The 21,714-nt window shown below is 44.7% G+C and overlaps 1 protein-coding gene across 1 annotated transcript; it reads right to left on the minus strand.

Annotated features, from left to right (window-relative positions):
* Positions 1-8,331: 8,331 nt before the first annotated feature.
* Positions 8,332-10,139, minus strand: LOC143975259 (E3 ubiquitin-protein ligase TRIM39-like). Its single transcript, XM_077477472.1, has one exon. The coding sequence runs from the start codon at positions 10,102-10,104 to the stop codon at positions 8,470-8,472; it is 1,635 nt and encodes a 544-aa protein (XP_077333598.1). The 5' UTR covers positions 10,105-10,139; the 3' UTR covers positions 8,332-8,469.
* Positions 10,140-21,714: the final 11,575 nt, after the last annotated feature.

Genomic DNA, 21,714 nt, shown 5'->3' on the forward strand with positions numbered 1-21,714 from the left:
GGGGACAAGGTGCTTTGGGGTGGGGGGGCCGCGCGGCCCCCCTCTTCCCCAAGGCACCCCCCCATGTTGAGGGCACGCGGCCTGGTACGGCTCAGGAGGGGGGGCGCGCTCGCTCGCCCCCCTTTCCTGGCCGGCCGGGTAGCGTGCTCGGACAAGGGTCTGGTGTGGACTTGGGGGGAACCCCCACGCCGATTTTTTTCGGCGTTGGGGTTCCCCTTTAAGCCCATTCCAGGCGGCGGAGCCCGCGACGTCTCCTTCGCGGGCCCCGCCTACCTGTACACGCGCTCGAAATGGGCGGACTTGCCTCCTCCTTACGTGGGCGAGTCCGTTCATTTCAAAAGTCGAGCGAACTGTTTGCCCAACCTTGTTCGTCAAACAGTCCGCTCGTGTGTGGGCAAGTCCGCTCATGCAAATTTTGAGCGGACTGTTTGCCCAAACTGTTTGACGAACAAGGTTGGGCGAACAGTCCGCGCGTGTGTACGCGGCCTTAGACTTTCATATATTTTAGATTCATTACACACAACTGAAGTAGTTCAAGCCTTTTCTTGTTTTAATATTGATGATTTTGGCATACAGCTCCTGAAAACCCCAAAATCCTATCTCAAAAAATTAGCATATTTCATCCGACCAATAAAAGAAAAGTGTTTTTAATACAAAAAAAGTCAACCTTCAAATAATTATGTTCAGTTATGCACTCAATACTTGGTCGGGAATCCTTTTGCAGAAATGACTGCTTCAATGCGGCGTGGCATGGAGGCAACCAGCCTGTGGCACTGCTGAGGTGTTATGGAGGCCCAGGATGCTTCGATAGCGGCCTTAAGCTCATCCAGAGTGTTGGGTCTTGCGTCTCTCAACTTTCTCTTCCCAATATCCCACAGATTCTCTATGGGGTTCAGGTCAGGAGAGTTGGCAGGCCAATTGAGCACAGTAATACCATGGTCAGTAAACCATTTACCAGTGGTTTTGGCACTGTGAGCAGGTGCCAGGTCGTGCTGAAAAATGAAATCTTCATCTCCATAAAGCTTTTCAGCAGATGGAAGCATGAAGTGCTCCAAAATCTCCTGATAGCTAGCTGCATTGACCCTGCCCTTGATAAAACACAGAGGACCAACACCAGCAGCTGACATGGCACCCCAGACCATCACTGACTGTGGGTACTTGACACTGGACCTCAGGCATTTTGGCATTTCCCTCTCCCCAGTCTTCCTCCAGACTCTGGCACCTTGATTTCCGAATGACATGCAAAATTAGCTTTCATCCAAAAAAAGTACTTTGGACCACTGAGCAACAGTCCAGTGCTGCTTCTCTGTAGCCCAGGTCAGGCGCTTCTGCCGCTGTTTCTGGTTCAAAAGTGACTTGACCTGGGGAATGCGGCACCTGTAGCCCATTTCCTGCACACGCCTGTTCACGGTGGCTCTGGATGTTTCTACTCCAGACTCAGTCCACTGCTTCCGCAGGTCCTCCAAGGTCTAGAATCGGTCCTTCTCCACAATCTTCTTCAGGGTCCGGTCACCTCTTCTTGTTGTACAGCGTTTTCTGCCACACTTTTTCCTTCCCACAGACTTCCCACTGAGGTGCCTTGATACAGCACTCTGGGAACAGCCTATTCGTTCAGAAATTTCTTTCTGTGTCTTACCCTCTTGCTTGAGGGTGTCAATGATGGCCTTCTGGACAGCAGTCAGGTCGGCAGTCTTACCCATGATTGCGGTTTTGAGTAATGAACCAGGCTGGGAGTTTTTAAAAGCCTCAGGAATCTTTTGCAGGTGTTTAGAGTTAATTAGTTGATTCAGATGATTAGGTTAATAGCTTGTTTAGAGAACCTTTTCATGATATGCTAATTTTTTGAGATAGGAATTTGGGGTTTTCATGAGCTGTATGCCAAAATCATCAATATTAAAACAAGAAAAGGCTTGAACTACTTCAGTTGTGTGTAATGAATCTAAAATATATGAAAGTCTAATGTTTATCAGTACATTACAGAAAATAATGAACTTTATCACAATATGCTAATTTTTTGAGAAGGACCTGTATATACACCTTTTTGAAAGGCCCCAGAGGCTGCAACACCTAAGCAAGAGGCACCACTAACCAAACACTGCCATGAACACCAAGTAACTCTCCAAACAAGTAAGGGACAATGTTGTTAAGTACAGATCAGGGTTAGGTTTAAAAAAAAAAATATCCAAATCTTTGATGATCCCTAGGAGCACTATCAAATCTATCAAAACTAAATGTAAAGAACATGGCACAACAGCAAACCTGCCAAGAGATGACCGCATACCAAAACTCACAGACTGGGCAAGGAGGGCATTACTCAGAGAGGCAGCACAGAGACCTAAGGTAACCCTGGAGGAGCTGCAGAGTTCCACAACAGAGACTGGAGTATCTGTACATAGGATGACAATAAGCCATACGCTCCATAGAGTTGGGCTTTATGGCAGAGTAGTGAGAAGAAAGCCATTACTTTCAGCAAAAAACAAAATAGAACGTTTTGAGTTTGTGAAAATTCATGTGGGAGACTCCCAAAATGTATGGAGGAAGGTGCTTTAGTCTCATCTGGTCTGATGAGACTAAAATTTAACCTTCTGGCCATCAAAGAAAATGCTATGTCTGGTGCAAACCCAACACATAACATCACCCAAAGAACACCATCCCCACAGTGAAGCAAGCTCTGGGGATATTTTTCAGCAGTTGGGACTGGGAAACTGATCAGAGTTGAGAGAAGATGGATGGTGCTAAATACAGGGATATTCTTGAGTAAAACCTGTACCACTCTATGTGTAATTTGAGTCTAGGATGGAGGTTCACCTTCCAGCAGGACAATGACCCCAAACACACCGCTAAAGCAACACTTGAGTGGTTTAAGGAGAAACATGTAAATGTGTTGGAATGGCCTACTTAAAGCCCAGACCTCAATCCAATATAAAATCTGTGGTAAGACTTAAAGATTGCTGTTTACAACCACAAATCATGCAGCTTGAAGGAGCTGGAGCAGTTTTGCAAGGAGGAATGGGCAAAAATCCCAGTGGTAAGATGTGGCAAGCTCATAGAGATTTATCCAAAGCGACTTGGGGCTGCGATAGCTGCAAAAAGTGGTCGTACAAAGTAGTATTAACTTCAGGGGGGTGAATAGTTATGCACATTGACTTTTTCTGTTATTTTGTCCTATTTGTTTGCTTCGCAATAAAAAAAAAATCTTCAAAGTTGTGGGCATGTTTTGTAAATTAAATGATGCAAATGCTCAAACAATCCATGTTAATTCCAGGTTGTGAGACAACAAAGTGAATACTTTTGCAAGGCACTGTATGTGTGTACTGTAAGGTGCTTTTACTAAGGGATGTACTGTGTCATGGTTATGCAGTGATCTTCCAGTGTTTGCTTACCTCCCCTCATGTCTTCAGACTAAGAGGCCAGCCACTTCCACCTGGTGGTTTTTATAACCTCTCCTCTAAGCATGGCTCCACCCCAGGCCCTATCAGGGAGCCCTATATTAACCTGTGCACTGCAGACCATCAGTGCTGATCAACCATTGTGTATTCCTTTGTGTGTTAGCTTCCTGTTTCCTGCCGTGTGCTCTGCTACTGGTTTTCGTTACTGACTTTGGCGTGTCTTGACTATCCCTGTTTGCCTGTGATCCTGACCTTTTTGCGTGTACCCGACTATTCTTGTCTGCTTGTGGCCCGACCTTGGCTTTGTCCCTCACCATCCCTATCCTCCTGTTGCCTACTGTGGGTGTGAGCTGGGGGACCCTGGGGGTCGCGACCTGGAGCCAGTTGCAGCCAAGTCCATCCTCACCACCAGAGGCGCTGGTGAACACCTGCTGGCTCTTAGACTCCGCGTCCCAGGAAATCTTACGCTCTAACCCCAGTGGGATCTGTCCCCCGTCAGCAGCAGTCAGCCGTAGGGTCCACAACCTTGCGGTGCACTCCTGTTCCTACGGTGTGTACCTGTCACCTTGCCTCAAGGTGACCTGACATGCTGGTTTTTGATTCCCTGCTAGCAGCACAGAGCTATGCTTGTTTACATGTTCTGTTCTTTCGAATGCCTCGCCGATCTGAGGAACGGCTTGTGCTGTGACTAATCACAGTAAAAGCGGTGCGTCGGCGCCCCCCTACCCGAAAGAACAGAATCACGTATATATGCAAGATTTTGTGCAGCTGACCTGCCCTGTTGTAGTAGATGTATAGTGCGTGGTCGACAAAACTATCGGAAACTAGGGCAACTTTAATCATGACTGTGCAGGCTTACATGTAAAAGACGTTTAGTTGTATTTAACTTTTCTTACTTTAATTATGCTTTGTCTTCTTGAGTCAAAGGGTTATCGTTTGCCACCTAATATACCAGCAGTCTATCAGGAACCACAATATCTTCTAACCCCTGGTTCTTATGCCCCATAGACACGGTCGGACATTCCGACCACAAAATCCGTTGGATTTTTTTCTGATGGAGTTTGGCCGAAATTTGTCTTGCATACACACGGTCACACAAAGTTGTCGGAAAATCCGACCGTTTGGAATGATGTGACGTTATGCACATACAGCGGGACTATGTAGAGGCTTTCGTCTCCAAATAGTTTCTGAGCATGCGCTGCACTTTGTGCGTCGGATTTCACTACACACGATCGTAAAAAGTCAGATCGGATTTTGTTGGAAAATTTTAGATCTAGCGCTCAAACTTTTTCCGTCGTAAATTCCGACGGAAAATGTCAGATGGAGCCCACACACGATTGGATTTTCCAACAAGATAATCCAATCTGACTTTTTCCGTCGGAATTTCCGACCGTGTGTATGGGGCATTAGATCTGAGGTTAAGGAAAATAAATTTTTCTCTTATAGACTTTAGTCACATCACTTGCCTGTAATGAAGTATGTTCCAAATTGTCCTAAGCAACTGGATCTTGTAGAAATCTGTGCCCAGTCCTCTTCCTGGCACTGAACTTCTGGCACAGGCAAAGGTTAATGGATTCAGACTGAACTCAAAAGAAAAAGGCTTCAACAGGAACCTGCCACCACCTCCCCTCTCACCCTTTGAGAAAATCCAATATAACACAGGTAACAAGATCTGTGAATGGGGGAGAGTGATGAATGTCAGGATTCACTTCCCCATTCAGAGATCTTGTTAGATGCAGTGTAAATTATGCAAAGGTTTTTCTCAATGAATAAGAGGGGGTGGCGGGGGTCCATGTAGGATCTTTTTCACTGTAGCTCACAGAAGCCCCAAAAGTATTAAAGGATAAGTTCACCTTTCTTAACCACTTAACCCCTGGAAGGGATTTGCCCCCTTCCTGACCAGAGCACTTTTTGCGATACGGCACTGCGTCGGTTTAACTGACAATTGCGCACCCAAACAAAATTGATGTCATTTTTTCCCCACAAACAGAGCTTTCTTTTGGTGGTATTTGATTTGGGAACACTGGTTGACCCTGCAGTATCTGCAGCTCCTTGTCACACTGACCATAAAGATGACTGCTACAGGAGCACAGATTCAAAGATAAGTTTAACCACTTGCTGACTGCCGGCCGTCAAATGACGGGTACCCATTTAAATAGGGAATGCGCGTGATCGTGTGCACGCATCCCTGTTCCTTTGGTGGTGGTGTGTCATGGAGACACCGCTCGCCACCGAGGGGGGGCGAACAGCCATTGGGTATAGCTGTTTACCACGTGATCGGCTGTGATGAAGTCATGGCCGATCACAGATTGTTACACCCCCACTGTGCACGGCGCGAGCGAGCTGGTGGCGGAGAGTTCCCGGGAACACTGCTCGTCACCGACGCTGGTAAACAGCCATTGGCCGGCTGTTTACCCACGTGATCTCGTGTGTGAGGAGGAGAATGCGGTAACATCTTGTTACCGCTTACAGTATACACCAATCACACTGATTGCCCCCCCAATAAAGAGGACCCACTCATCATAGTACCTGTCACTCACAGTCCATTAGAGTACCCAAGTACCTGTCACAGTCCATCAGAGTACTCCAGTACCTGTCAAAATCCATCAAAGTACCCGAGTACCTGTCACAGTCCATCTGAGTACCTGTCACAGTCCATCATAGTACCCAAGTACCTGTCCCAGTCCATCTGAGTACCCGATTACCTGTCAGTCCATCTGAGTACCTGTCACAATCCATATGAGTACCTGAGTACCTGTCACAGTCCATATGAGTACTTGAGTATCTGTCACAGTCTATATGAGTACCTGAGTACCTGTCACAGTCCATATGAGTACCTGTCACCACTCTTTAGAGTACCCGAATACCAGTCACCAGGCCATCAGAGTACCCGAGTACCTGTCACCAGGCCATCAGAGTACCCGAGTACCTGTCACCAGACCATCAGTGTACCCGAGTACCTGTCACCAGCCCATCAGAGTACCCGAGTACCTGTCACCAGCCCATCAGAGTACCCGAGTACCTATTAGCAGCCCATGCTTCACAGAATATACGATGGGATGTTTGCTTTCCAAAATGGGGTCATCTTGTCTGTAATTTCATTGTCCTGGTGCTCCAGGACCTTCAAAAGTGTGATAGGTAGGAATGAAATGAGACGTGTAATTTATGTTCCTAGAACGCCTGAAGGTACTACTTCAATATTTGGCCTGTCTATGTGGCCAGGCTGTGTAAAAGTCTCACACATATGGTATTGTCATACTCGGGAAGAGTAGCAGAATGTGTTTTGGGGTGTAATCTTTGCTATATACATGCTATGTGTTAGAAATATCTTATAAATTGACAACTTTGTGTTAAAAAAAAAAAAAATGGGGTTTCATTTTTTTTTCCAAATTTTCCAAAAACTTCTGGAAAAAAATGAACCGTTCAAAAGACTCATTATTCCTCATAAATTATACGTTGGGGTGTTTTCTTTCCAAAATGGGGTCATTTTGTGGCCAATTCCATAGTTCTGGTGCTCCAGGGTCTTCAAAAGTGTAATAGGTGGTTGTGAAATGACATTTTTGCTTGTAGAACGCCTGAAGGTGCTATTTCAATGTTGGTGCTCTGTATGTGGCCAGGCTGTGTAAAAGTCTCACATATGTGATATTGCCATACTCTGGAAGAGTAGCAGAATGTATTTTGGGGTGTAATTTGTTGTATGCATATGCTGTGTGTGAGAAATAACCTGATAATATGACAATTTTGTAAAAAAAAAAAAACAAAAAAAAAAAACAAATCTTCATTTTGCAAAGAATTGTGGGAAAAAATGATAACTTAAAAAAAACTCACCATGCTACTTACTTAATACCTTGGAATGTCTACTTTCTAAAAGGGGGTCATTTGGTGGTATTTGTACTTTCCTGACTTGTTAGTGTCTCAAGAAATGATGTACTGAAGCAGATGTGATCAGTTTTCAGTGATTGGCACCATAGTTTGTAGACTCTATAACTTTCACAAAGACCAAATAATATACACTAATCTGGTTATTTTTACCAAGATATGTAGCAGTATAAATTTTGGCCAAAATGTATAAGAAAAATTACTAATTAGCAAAATGTTATGACAGAAACAAAGAAAAAGGCATTTTTTTTCACAAAATGTAAATTTTTTCTTATTTATAGCACAAAAAATAAAAATAAACACTAGTGATTAAATACCACCAAAAGAAAGCTCTATTTGTGTGGAAAAAAGGACGCAAGTTTCATATGGGTACAGTGTTGCATGTCTGAGTAATTGTCATTCAAACTGTGAGAGCGCTGAAAGCTGAAAATTGGCCTGGACAGGAAGGGGGTGTAAGTGCACTGTATTGAGGTGGTTAAGGAATAAATAATACTAGTATGTTTTCTAATTCATTTTCTAAACTCACTTTGCTCTCCGCAGGGAGCGCGCTCTGTTCTTCAGTGTGGGCATCTGAAGCTCACTTGTTGTTCCTTACAGGATACGGTGCTGCTGGCTACCCAGCATATACCTCCCAATCTCGCACATGCACATAGCGTAATAAGCATAGTGCACTCATGGCGGCGGATGCTCATTGACTCCTGGAATGTGATTACACTCATATCCTAGGAGTCAATGGGCAGGCGGAAATGACATACCTCGCTGCAGTGAGGTAAAGCGTAATAGGAAGGTTTCAACGAACAGAAATTGAGATTTGCAGACTTGCAGAATTTCCCACAATTCCTATCTGCTGAAACCTTTCGCCATGGAGACAGAAAGACAGGGCCAGAGAGAACAACAAATTTTTTTTGATCTGATAGACTAAAACCCCTGCAGTCTGTCCATCACTGTGACTGCAAGTGAGGAAAATCTAACAGGGGCTCAAATTTTTCCCCACCCAGTCCAACCTCAAATCAATGCTTAGGAAGCACCTAGCAACATGGGACAAAGTATTGCATGTACAGAATAGTGAAAAAAATATTACCGTAATACTTTTCCTTTAATTAATAACATATTTTAAAATCTGAAAACGCAGTGAGACAAATCAAAATTAACAAAATAGTGAGACTGTTATACAAGCTAAATAATAAACCAGTCACATTACCTATGATGTCATCATTAACTGGTTGGATTCCGCACATATCTGATTTCCCCTACATATCTTTACACAACCTCCCCCTACCCATAATACAGCATGGAGAGGCTCAGTGAAGGTGGCATTGAAGGTGTGGAGGTGCTGTATTGGGTCACATAGGTCATAGAAGGAGATCTGCCCAGCTTCATAATCCAGATATACCCTGACTCTCTTACTGGACACTTTTCCGAATAACCGGATCCAATTCCTATTATACAGCACCGAATACTGATTATTCAGCCAAGATTTATGCAAACCCCATGACTTGTTATTCCATCCAATCTCTGAGTGACACCCACTCCTGTTTATACTAGGGTAACACATCCCAACACTCCAAATCTGGGACCTTTCCACATCCACTTCCCAATAATGTTGCCCAGAGGAGAAACTCTGAGTGCTTAACACCTGAGCAGACTGAAATCTTCCTGGTCTTTCTGGGCGTTTATGGGTAAAAATTGAGCAGGACACAGTCGTGCTGTTATGTGATACACAAAGATCATTCCCAGCTGTGTTTACATCCATTTTTATGTCTGTAATCTTTGACGGCCCCAACTTTTCAAGGACAGACTGAATACTTGGTCTCATAGGCCGGTGATGTGTGCCTTGTATTGTTAAGGCTGGTTGAGGGACTTCGGAAGGCACTGTAACTATGATGTGATCTTTGTTCTCTGTATTAAAATGGGAATACAAATGTGTACTTGTATGTTTCTGCAAATTTACCTCCGACATTATAGCAAATAAACCTGATTGTAATGTCTGTGAAATCCTAGCCATATCCAGATGCTCTCCGTCATGGAGGAGTTCATCAAGTCTCTGCCTGTCTTTATTATCACCATCCTCCGTATCATACAAATCACAGATATCTGCTTCCTGTAGGACTGTCAGTGGATCCACCATGTTACACAACTCCTCAATGTGATGCACCTTCATGGACAGCTCTTCCTTTTTTAATTCCAGCTCTTGGATCAAATCCATTATGGAACGTGACAAGTTCTTTGCTGGCTTCGAGATCTCGCTCAGCAATCTTTCCTCCAGGACTTTCAGTTGTCTCCTGAGGTCTCTAAACAGGGCAGTGACTGTTTTTGTGGCACCAGCTGCCTTTTCCTCTATTTTTTCCCTGTGTTTCTGCAGACTCTGGACTCTTTCCTCCGTCTCTTCTCTCTTTGTCAGCAGTTTCTGCAGAACATTCCTCATTTTATTTTTTTTATTTCCAGAGGCCTCCTTCAGTGACTCAAATATATGACCTTTGTGTTCTCCAATGAGACAGCAGGATGCACAGACATAGGTATCATCGTCTGTGCAGTAATATTCCAGTATCTTTTGATGGATGGAGCAGAAGACCTCAGATTCCTCCTGGACTGATTCAGTAGACAAGAAATTCTCCACTATGTTACGCAGTTTTATGTTCCTGGGCAATGCTGGCCTCTCTTGATACATCTGTCTGCATTCAGGGCAGGAATAACATCCAGACGATTCTTGTGTTTTCAGCACACAATCAATACATTCCTGGCAGAAATTGTGTCCACACTTCAGCATTACAGGATCTACATAAATGTTTAGACAGACGGAGCATTCCAGCTCTGCTTTCAAATCGGCAGATGCCATTGTTGACAGCAGAAGAAAGAAACGAAAGTGAAAGTCTGTGACGCGTGAAATCCCCGGAGGAGTGGCGTGATTATTGCACACGTCAAGGTTTTTTTTTTTTCTCTTCCGGCATCTTTGGATTACAATTTATTTTGAAAATTAGAAAAAAAAGTGCCATTTGCCACTGAGGTACTGTACATGAGTAAAATATGTGCTACATATATGCAATACATATGTCATACAATGTTTTAAACACCACCAAAGAGATAAGATTCAATAGGCAAAAAAAAGCATCAAATATAAAGTCCATAAAAATCCAAAAATAGTCCCAGTGTAATAAACATCCACGTGAATAAAGATCGAGGTATCCTCTCCATCAGCATGCAGATGCACCATACACTCACCGGACTCTATTGATCCCCCTATTACAGGGAGTCAAATGTGCAAGAGGGATAATCCCAAAGGATCACAGGCCGGTCACCATATATTTGAATCCAAATCACAGCTGACATCCATCCAAATATCCAGGTATGACTGCACTTCAGCGCTCTAATATACCTGTAGCTCCATAAAAGTGTAAGGAGGGAGAGAGAAGAGGGCTCTCATAGTGTTTTTTTTCAAAAAAGGTTTATTTAAAACCAAATAATATTGCACTTACATATAGGTAAAGATCAGCATGTAAAGTAATGGGAACACCGGTTTGCATTCTACCTGCGCTCCAACTACCGCAAATGACGTATCTAAAGAAACTTCATCCAATGTTGTTTCGTTAGCCAATGTCTGATGTCATCAGGGGTCACGTGCTCGGATCGATGTCTACCGCTTATATACACAATTTTCAAGCAGCCTGGGCTAATCTGATCGAAACCCAAGCCATCTTTATTAGTTTTACAGATCCAATCATCAAATAATATTCTATATAAGATATTCTAATATTAGATGGTCTTATTTTGTAATTGTATAGAAAAATCAATTATAGTAAATGTAATAAAGTATCTTTAGTTCTAAGACAGGGGTCTCAAGGTACCGGCCCGCGGGCCGCGGACCGGTTAAAAATGGCCCGCAGACAGCGCCGACCCAGGACGTCTTTTTGCACTGCACCGCAGAGGAGGAGGCACCAAAGAGCTTTACCTTACCATCTGCTCTGTCCTCTCCGCTGCCCGCTGATGCAGCCCAGAGAGAGATCAGAGTGGAGGGAAGATCCGCCCATTGCCCCGCCCACCTAGGCACTGACCTCAGGGCGGGAGATTGAGTCCCCTGTTACTTGGCCCGGTGTGGAAGCCAGGAGGAGAGGACTTGGGAGGCAGATGATCCTGACTGCCAGGAGAGGTGAGTGAGCCATCACACTGAGGCAAAGTCCTTAGTGGGGTGACTGGGGTAGAAGTGTGTAGTGTGGGGGGTATTTTATGGAGTGTGGGGGTAATTGTGTAGTGGGGGGGTAATTGTGTAGTGTGGGCGGGTAATTATGGAGTGTGGAGCTATTTGTGCAGTGTGGGGGGTAATGCGGGGGGTTAATAATGCGTTTGCTGACACCAGTGTTGGGTTAATAATGCGTTTGCTGACACCAGTGCTGGGGGTTAATAATGCGTTTGCTGACACCAGTGCTGGGGGTTAATAATACGTTTGCTGACACCAGTGCTGGGGGTTAATAATGTGTTTGCTGACACCAGTGCTGGGGGTTAATAAGGTCATTTGCTGACACCAGTGTTGGGTTAATAATGCGTTTGCTGACACCAGTGCTGGGGGTTAATAATGCGTTTGCTGACACCAGTGCTGGGGGTTAATAATGCGTTTGCTGACACCAGTGCTGGGGGTTAATAATGCGTTTGCTGACACCAGTGCTGGGGGTTAATAATGCGTTTGCTGACACCAGTGCTGGGGGTTAATAATGCGTTTGCTGACATTAGTGCTGAGGGTTAACAATGCGTTTGCCGACATCAGTGCTGGGGGTTAATAATGCGTTTGCTGACACGTGTTGGGTTAATAATGCGTTTGCTGACACCAGTGCTGGGGGTTAATAATGTGTTTGCTGACACCAGTGCTGGGGGTTAATAATGCATTTGCTGACACCAGTGTTGGGTTAATAATGCGTTTGCTGACACCAGTGCTGGGGGTTAATAATGCGTTTGCTGACATTAGTGCTGGGGGTTAACAATGCGTTTTCTGACATCAGTGCTGGGGGTTAATAATGCGTTTGCTGACACGTGTTGGGTTAATAATGCGTTTGCTGACACCAGTGCTGGGGGTTAATAATGCGTTTGCCGACATCAGTGCTGGGGGTTAATAATGCGTTTGCCGACATCAGTGCTGGGGGTTAATAATGCGTTTGCTGACACCAGTGCTGGGGGTTAATAATGCGTTTGCTGACACCAGTGTTGGGTTAATAATGCGTTTGCTGACACCAGTGCTGGGGGTTAATAATGCATTTGCTGACACCAGTGCTGGGGGTTAATAATGCGTTTGCTGACACCAGTGCCTGGGGGTTAATAATGCGTTTGCTGACACCAGTGCTGGGGTTTAATAATACGTTTGCTGACACCAGTGCTGGTTATAGTATAGTATATTATTTTGCTGGTATAGTTTATTGTTTTTTAAACTTTTTGAAAGTTTGCATGCGGCCCCCATGGGATATGAAAACTTGTCATGTGGCCCTCTGGCAATTTGAGTTTGAGACCCCTGCTCTAAGAGGACAGCGAGGGCCTCTAGTGGCCACTATAGCTATACAGTGTCTCAAAAAAGTGAGTACACCCCACACATTTTTGTGAATATTTTATTCTATCTTTTCATGTGACAACACTGCAGAAATGACACTTTGCTACAATGTAAAGTAGTGAGTGTACAGCTTGTATAACAGTGTAAATTTGCTCTACCCTCAAAATAACTCAACATACAGCCATTAATGTCTAAACCGTGGCAACAAAAGTGAGTACAACCCTAAGTGAAAAGGTAAAAATTTGGCCCAAGTGTCAATATTTTGTGTGGCCACCATTAGTTTCCAGCACTGCCTTAACCCTCTTGGGCATGGAGTTCACCAGAGCTTCACAGGTTGCCACTGGAGTCCTCTTCCACTCCTCCATGACAACATCACGGAGCTGGTAGATGTTAGAGATCTTGCGCTCCTCCACCTTCAGTTTGAAGATGCCCCACAGACGCTCAATACGGTTTAGGTCTGTAGACATGCTTGGCCAGTCCATCACCTTTACCCTCAGCTTCTTTAGCAAGGCAGTGGTCATCTTGGAGGTGTGTTTGGGGTCGTTATTGTGTTGGAATACTGCCCTGTGATCCACTCTCCAAAGGGAGGGGATCATGCTCTGCTTCACTATGTCATGGTACATGTTGGCATTCATGGTTCCCTCAATGAACTGTAGCTTCCCAGTGCCGGCAGCACTCATGCAGCCACAGACCATGACACTCCCACCATCATACTTGACTGTAGGCAAGACACACTTGTCTTTGTACTCCTCACCTGGTTGTGTTCATCTTGGTCTTATCAGACCACAGGACATGGTTCCAGTAATCCATGTCCTTAGTCTGCTTGTCTTCAGCAAACTTATTTGTGGGCTTTCTTTTGCATCATGTTTAGAAGAGGCTTCCTTCTGGGATGATAGCCATGCAGACCAATTTGATGCAGTGTGCGGCATATTGACTGAGCACTGACGGGCTGACCCCGCATCCCTTCAACCTCTGCAGCAATGCTGGCAGCACTCATATGTCTAGTTCCCAAAGACAACCTCTGGATATGATGCTGAGCATGTGCACTCAACTCCTTTGGTCGACCATGGCAAGGCCTGTTCTGAGTTGAACCTGTCCTGTTAAAATGTTGTATGGTCTTGGCCACCATGCTGCAGCTCAGTTTCAGGGTCTTGGCCATATTCTTATAGCCTAATGCCGCATACACATGATCAAACAATCCGGTGGAAAAGTCCGCCCGTGTGTAGGCTCTGGCAGACTTTTTTTACCCAAAAGTCCGGACTAAGAAAGTAGTTTTGCACACCAATCCGTGTGTGCTAGTCCGCAGTACTTTTGAAATGAACAGACTTTTCCCGCCCGGAGAAAAGTCTGCTCATTTTGAGCGCGGCTCCAGGTAGCCGGGCCGATTTTCCGGCGTAGGGATTTCCCTTTAAGTCCATACCAGGTGACGGGGCCTGCGACGCCTCCTTCGCTGGCCCCGGCTACCTGGAGCCGCGCTCAAAATTAGCGGACTTTTCTCCGTGTGTGGGCGAGTCCGTTCATTCCAAAAGTACAGCGGACTTAGTACGCCGTACTTAATCCGCCACAAAAGTACCATGTGTGGGCAGGTAGCTCGTCCGGAAAGTCCAGCGTACAGTCTAACGGACAGTTCGCCAGACTAAGTCCGCCGGATAGTCTGCTACGTGTGTACGCGGCATAAGCCATCTTTATGTAGAGCAACAATTCTTTTTTTCAGATCCTCAGAGAGTTCTTTGCCATGAGAGGCCATGTTGAACTTCCAGTGAGCAGTATGAGAGCGTCAGAACAATAACACCAAATTTAACACACCTGGTCCCCATTCACCCCTGAGATCTTGTAACACTAATCAGGGAAAATGGCTAATTGGGCCCAATTTGGACATTTCACTTAGGGGTGTACTCACTTTTGTTGCCAGCAGTTTAGACATTAATGGCTGTGTGTTGAGTTATTTTGAGGGGACAGCAAATTAACACTGTTACACAAACTGTACACTCACTACTTTACATTGTAGCAAAGTTTAATTTCTTCAGTGTTGTCACATGAAAAGATATAATAAACTCATTTTTGTGAGATACTGTATTTGGAGGGAGTGCCTGAGGCTCAGGCCTTTTTGTCAGGATATTAGAGCCCAGATATCAAAATGAATGATTTTTCCCTTGGAGTTTTTGCTTCATGTGCCATCCATCCCTCTCAGTAATTACCATAAATCGATTCTGCCCTACCTCCTAAATGCAGCCAAATATTTGATCCCCATCCATTGGAAGTCGGCCCATATTCCAGGGCAGGCTTATTGGATTTGTCTGGTCAATAACATCATGGCAACGGAGGAGTGGGTGGCAACATGCAAGGATAGACATGAGAGGTTTTATAGTGTTTGGGCTACCTGGATACATTATACCTCTAGTGCCATACAGGCGCCCTAGCCTGTCACCTCTGGACCCTATTTGTCTCTATCTTCATTACTGGGGACCTGGACCTAAACTGCATTGACTTAGTACAATGCTATCGCATAAGGTGGGCTTGCTAAAGATCCCTAGAACATTTTTGATACCATTATTTTCTGATCCTGTTTTTGCTTTATTTAAAGGTTGGTTTTGTTGTCTATCTTGTGTACAGCCTATTCCCCCCGCCTATTTTTTTCACTTACCTCCTTTACCTTAAACCTCCTCTCCCACTCCCTACATCTTCTCCTATTTCCGTCCCATGTAACATTCTGTTCATGATGTCGTATATATGGGTGCTTTGCTCATGCTCGGTACGACAGTTCATAAACACAACTCCTAGTGTCACCGGGGAATAAAATGGTGGAATTATATGATGTTCACAACTGCATGTACCAAGGCAGTTGATTCTGATTTAGAAAATTTGGGATTTATGGTCTGTTGCCCTTTTGGGTGCTTTTTTCTCTTTTTATTACTTATTGTATGTTTTTGAAAACTAAAATAAAGATTATTCCAAAAAAAAATATCCTTTTAAGTCTCTTCTCTTAAGTAAATCTGAGAGAGCTGAAACAGTTTGAACTGTGTCTGTATCATTTATTGTGCTATTCCACTAACCATTTTGCTAGGTGTGCCAGTAGGGGCTGAGACGATTCTTTGGGTTGAAGGGCAGAGTAACGGACCGAACAAACTTAACCAGCTCCTAAGGGGGTAGCGCTACATGTATCTGGTTTATTTTGAACTAATCTGTGACTGCATACATATTTCCTTACTGAAATGTCTGAACCCAGGGTGTCAGAGGTGTCAGTAGGGAGACTTGCAAAGTCAGGACAACCATTGGGGTACAGCATCTTTAAGCAGCCCTCATGGGGGTAGCGCTACATATAGAGCCTACAGTTTATGCAGTGCATTACATACTGTATGTAACATTTAATTTTTAAAATACTGTAGCTGTGGCCTTCCCTCTTGGTTACTTAGCAATCCGCCAATCACCCTGCTGCCAGACTCCCCACTATCAGTTAAGACAATGAACAGTCATTTGTGCAGTTTTGTTACGTTTATTGCGGGATACAACTTGAGTGGACCAAGGGATGATATGAGATGCCCATAGCATTTGGTGTATTTCAAGACAATACTGAACAGCCTTGGCTTGTAAATCAAGAAAAAAAAAACATTTTATTTAACCACTTCCCACCCGGCCAATGCATATATACGGCCGGGTGGGAGCCGTCTACTCCTGATAGGACGTTCAGGAACGTCATTCAGGAGTAGCGGGATCGCGCGCGCGCGTGCCCGCGCAGCGGCGCGATCCCGATGTGCTCGTGTCACCCGGACACGGCACATCTCAGATCGGCAGGAGGGCTCTGTGATTGGCCCTCCTGATCACATGACGGCCGTGTCCAATCACGGCCGTCATGTGATGTAAACAAACAGCCGGTTGCTAGGCAATCGGCTCTCCTCTCCTCACACGGAAGTCACCGCTGAGGAGAGGAGAGCAGAACGCTGCAGCCGGCTGATGATCAGTGAGTATGGGCTGCTTTTTACAGCTTTTTACTCACTGATCATCAGTGTAGTGTAAACACACAACACACCACACAGTACAAACACAGTCCCCACATATGTCCCCAAAACACACATGTCCCCAAAACATACATGTCCCCAAATAATAAAAACACATGTCCCTAATAATAAAAACATGTCCCCCACATATGTCCCACTAAAATCACATGTCCCAATGATTATCTGCACACATATGTACGTGATCACCTGCACACATATGTACATGATCATTTGCGTACATATGTCCGTGATCACACAAACCAATTATTATACACTTAACGGAATTTTTTTTACCAAAAACATGTAGCAGAATACATTTTGGCTTAAATTTATGACAAAATTTGATTTTATTGGATTTCTTTTCAAATAGAAAAAAGAAAATATTGTTTTTTTTCCAAATTTCCGCTTTTTTTGCGCTTATATCGCAAAAAAAAAAAACGGAGTCGTGAATAAATAACACCAAAATAAAGCTCTATTTGTGCGAACAAAATGATAACAATTTCATTTGGGTACAGTGTAGCATGACCGCGCAATTGTCACTGAAAGCGTTAGAGCGCTGAAAGCTGAAAATTGGGCTGGGAAGGAAGGGGGTGAAAGTGCCCTGTATTGTAGTGGTTAAGCACATAAACACAAGTATCTGAATAAAGGCCCAGTGGGCAGAACAGTATATATAGGAAGATTTATCATACTAAGGACAGAAACACAGCAATTTTGCCTGAAAATATATCTTTTATAAACCACTGCAGCCATTTAATTCTACAGGGCCTCTGCTTTAAAAAAATCTATTATGTTTGGAGGTTCCAAGTAATTTTCAAGCAAAAAGTGCAGATTTTAACTTTTATGTGAAAATTTTAAAAAATTGCACCAGGCAGTGTTAAGTGGTTTAACCGTCTGAACTATATACCCACCTGCTAAAGTGTGGATTAGGAGCAGCATTGTGCAGCGGGCAGTGAACACACAGAGTCCAGGTTAGTAACAACAGTGTATTGTAGCACTCTGAAAAGAGATAGACAAGAAAGGCGCCACCAGATTAAAAACAGTTGCATTTATTTGAAACACACAGGTGCATACATCCACTTACATATAGTATAGAGAATTTCCAGCACAAAAGTCCTCAGCAGCGTCAGCACGCATTGGAGAGCCTGTAGATGTTTTTCCCATCAGATGGAGGGTCCCGACCCGCAGAACTCCACCGAGATCGAGGCTTGGCTCAGGTCCACAGTGAAACGCAGGCATCGAGCGTGGTGACATCACTGCAAATAACGACGACGTTTCGGAGCATGCACGCTGCGTGTAAACAAACAGGCGCACTCCTTCCTCAAGTAATTTTCAAGCAAAAAGTGCAGATTTTAACTTTTATGCGAAAATTTAAAAAAATTGCACTAGGCAGTGTTAAATGGTTAAGAGTTAAGGATTGGGTAAACAGTTGTTTAACCATCTGAACTATATACCCACCTGCTAGAGTGTGGATTAGGAGCAACATTTTGCAGCGGGCAGTGAACACACAGAGTTTCGGAGCATGCGCACTGCGTGTAAACAAACAGGTGTGCTCCTTCCTCAAGCTTAGCGTGCCTGTTTGTTTACACGCAGTGCGCATGCTCCGAAACGTCTTCGCTATTTGCAGTGACGTCACCACGCTCTACGCCTGCGTTTCACTGTGGACCTGAGCCAAGCCTCGATCTCGGTGTACCCCGTCAGACAGGGAAGTTCTGCGGATCGGGACCCTCCATCTGATTGGAAAAACATCTACAGGCTCTCCAATGTGTGCTGACGCTGCTGAGGACTTTTGTGCTGGAAATTCTCTATACTATATGTAAGTGGATGTATGCACCTGTGTGTTTCAAATAAATGCAACTGTTTTCAATCTGGTGGCGCCTTTCTTGTCTCTCTCTTTGCATGTAACTTGGAGCCTGCTTTCAACTCTCTTCTGAAGGCTTGCCCTGGAATATGGACTTGTTACTAAGAAAACACAAAAAATGTTTTTTCTCCTACTTGCTTTTTAATCATTATTATTTCATCTCAAAATCAGAACTGCATCTCTCTGAATGGACAATAAGATCCTAAACACTATTAATTGAGTAACAGTGCCACTTTCCCATTTGATTTTTATTGTAGCACTCTGCCTGATCCAAGATGGCCACTAAAGTCACATGGGGAGCCAGCTTTCAATCAAATAGTGGCCCCTGCATGACTGAGGAAATCATAGAGGAACCAGTTCCTCTTGAGATTCGCACTGATCTGCATTGCCACTACAGCCAAGCGCCACCTGCAGTGGAGACTGCAGACTGCACTTGCATACAAGAGGGCAAGACTTGGCTATTTTTATTATCAGACATATACAAACAGCAGGGCTTTGTTAATGAACTTTTCCTAATATATTCCCACAGCCCCCAAGCATATGTACATGTACAGTACAAGTTAACATACAAACAGACATTTGAAGGAAACATCTCTATGCTCTGTCCTAGCCTGAAAGTTAATAAACAAAATGTCCGTGATCTAGTCAAATTGACTATTCATCCAATTATTCTATGCAGTTGTCAGAAATGGTTGGAAATAAATGATCGCAAATATTAAATTATCATTTGAACCTGCGTGTATGCCTCTTTTTATGCACAAGAGCTTGCAACCTGTATTTTAGTAAAGGGACTACAGGCATTTGGTAGGCAGGTAGGTGCTATTGTACAACGAACAGGGTCAACAAATCCAGTGTAGTATTTTCATGATGCAACTAAATAAAATTATATTAAGGTTTCAGGAAAAGCTAATGAAAAAAAGAAAAAAAAGATGGAAGTCTACTAAACTGAGAAAAGATCATCATGTCATGTGGCTGGCAGATGATTTACACGATGTTAGACTCCACAGGCAGAGCTTAGCCGGCTTTGCACACTCTTCGTGGCTTCTGCTCAGCTCACTCGCACACCACCCAAAGAAGGCGTGAACTATGAGGCAAGGTGCATCTCCATCCTTGTCCACTCATACAGCATAGCCAGCAAAAAGGAGACAGGCACCCCCTAGGGGATGTTTCTTCAGTCCTCCACCACAGAGCTTGGGAAAATGAAAGCTACTGCCTGGGGAGGGGGATGGACATTCATCCCAATCTCTTCCCACAATCAGCAACAATGTAACAAATTAAGGCACCCAAATGTGCAGGCATCCGGCTGCAGCAGCAATGATGAAATACCTCGATGTCTGTACAGATTTTTGGAAGGCAATGTCTCAAAAAAATGCAGATGTCCATGAGTATGTCTAATTTGCGGGACAAAGACATGTTGGAACATTTTATGAAAAACTATGATTGTCCAGGCAAAAATGGGGCAGTTAGCAGCTATGGATATCTATCCTCCCTTACTCATACCCAGGTCAACCTGATGTTTTTCACAGGGACAGTAGGGTTGCCACTTTTTCTTCAAGTCAAACCCCGAACACTTTAGCGGCGCACAGCTATTTTTTTTATACTATAAACTATACCTATATTTTTCCATTAAATAACATTTCTAATCATATGATGTTAAGAGTTCCCCCTTTACATCAAAGTCCACAGAGTTCCCCTTTACATCTGAACTCGCAGAGTTCTCTTTCACTGTAAGGGGGAGAACTTTGGGGACTCTGATGTAAGGGAGAACTCTGGGGACTCTGATGTAAGGGAGAACTTTGGGGACTCTGATGTAAGGGGGAGAACTTTGGGGACTCTGATGTAAGGGAGAACTCTGGGGACTCTGATGTAAGGGAGAACTCTGGGGACTCTGATGTAAGGGAGAACTTTGGGGACTCTGATGTAAGGGAGAACTTTGGGGACTCTGACATAAGGGATGTTCTGGGAACCCTGATTTAAGGGGGAACACTGAGTGCTCTGATGTAGGAAGAGGACTCTGATGTAAGGGGGAAAACTGTGGCCTCTGGTGCAAAGGGGAACTCTGATGTAAGGGGTGCTCTGAGAACCCTGATTTACCTTAGTGTACTCACTCAGGGGCAAGAGAGAGAGAAGGGGGGGGAGACTTCAGTCACAGACAGGGATGGATGGTGAGCTCACTCACCCCTTGGTAGTCAGCACCTCTCATCCAGATGTATCTGAGGCTGCTGGATTTCAAATTTCCAGGCCCAACTTTCATTTTCTGAGGCACAGCGCCGGGGATTGGAGTGTTGGCAGACACGGAGGGGTAGGGGTGGGGGGAAGAGGTGCAGATCGAGACCTCTCTCCTCTCCCGTCTGTGTGTTTGGGGGGGGGGATTGTTAGTGTTGGCTTTGGGCAGTGTGAAAGAGAGTGTAACAGACACTCTCAGCTAAACAACTGCAGCCAGTAAACCTGCTGGTAAGCCATAGTCCAGTCTAAATAATGTGTCCGGGTTTCAGGCAGTCTGAAACCCGGACACATGATTCCAAACCCGAACTGTCCGGGTGAATCCTGGACAGGTGGTAACCCTAAGGGACAGACTAGCAATATGGGCTCCTCCAGGCCTTGCCAGTTCCACTAGCATGGTTGATGATACCTTCTCTCTAGCAGTTAAATGGCAATAAGAAGCTGGAAGGAGGTGAATTGGAAGGCTGTCTGGAAGGACAGTGTAAATCTAAAGCCGCGTACACACGGGCGGATTGTATGGCCTACTTAGTCCGCCGAAACACATTTCAGCGGACAGTCCGCTCGTGTGTGGGCTTCAGCGGACTTTTTCAGCGTGCAGTACGGCGGACTAAGTATTTCGGATTTTTCGAAATTCTGTCCGTCGTACTCGCATTTCGGTGGACAGTATGGCTGTGTGTGTGCCAGTCCGCCGTACTTTTGAAATGAACGGACTTTTCCCGCCCAGAGAAAAGTCCGCTCATTTCGAGCGCGTCTCCAGGTAGGCGGGGCCTGCGAAGGAGACGTCGCTGGCCCCGCCGCCTGGTATGGACTTAAAGGGGACCCCCAACGCCGAAAAAAATCGGC

This window comes from Lithobates pipiens, unplaced genomic scaffold (genome assembly GCF_037356315.1).
Source record: "Lithobates pipiens isolate NorthernLeopardFrog02 unplaced genomic scaffold, aLitPip1_a1.2 Scaffold_13, whole genome shotgun sequence".
Lineage (NCBI taxonomy): Eukaryota > Metazoa > Chordata > Amphibia > Anura > Ranidae > Lithobates > Lithobates pipiens.

What these genes read in the sequence shown, in the direction of transcription:
- LOC143975259 (XM_077477472.1), bottom strand. Translation starts at nt 10,104, where the DNA reads ATGGCATCTGCCGATTTGAAAGCAGAGCTGGAATGCTCCGTCTGTCTA.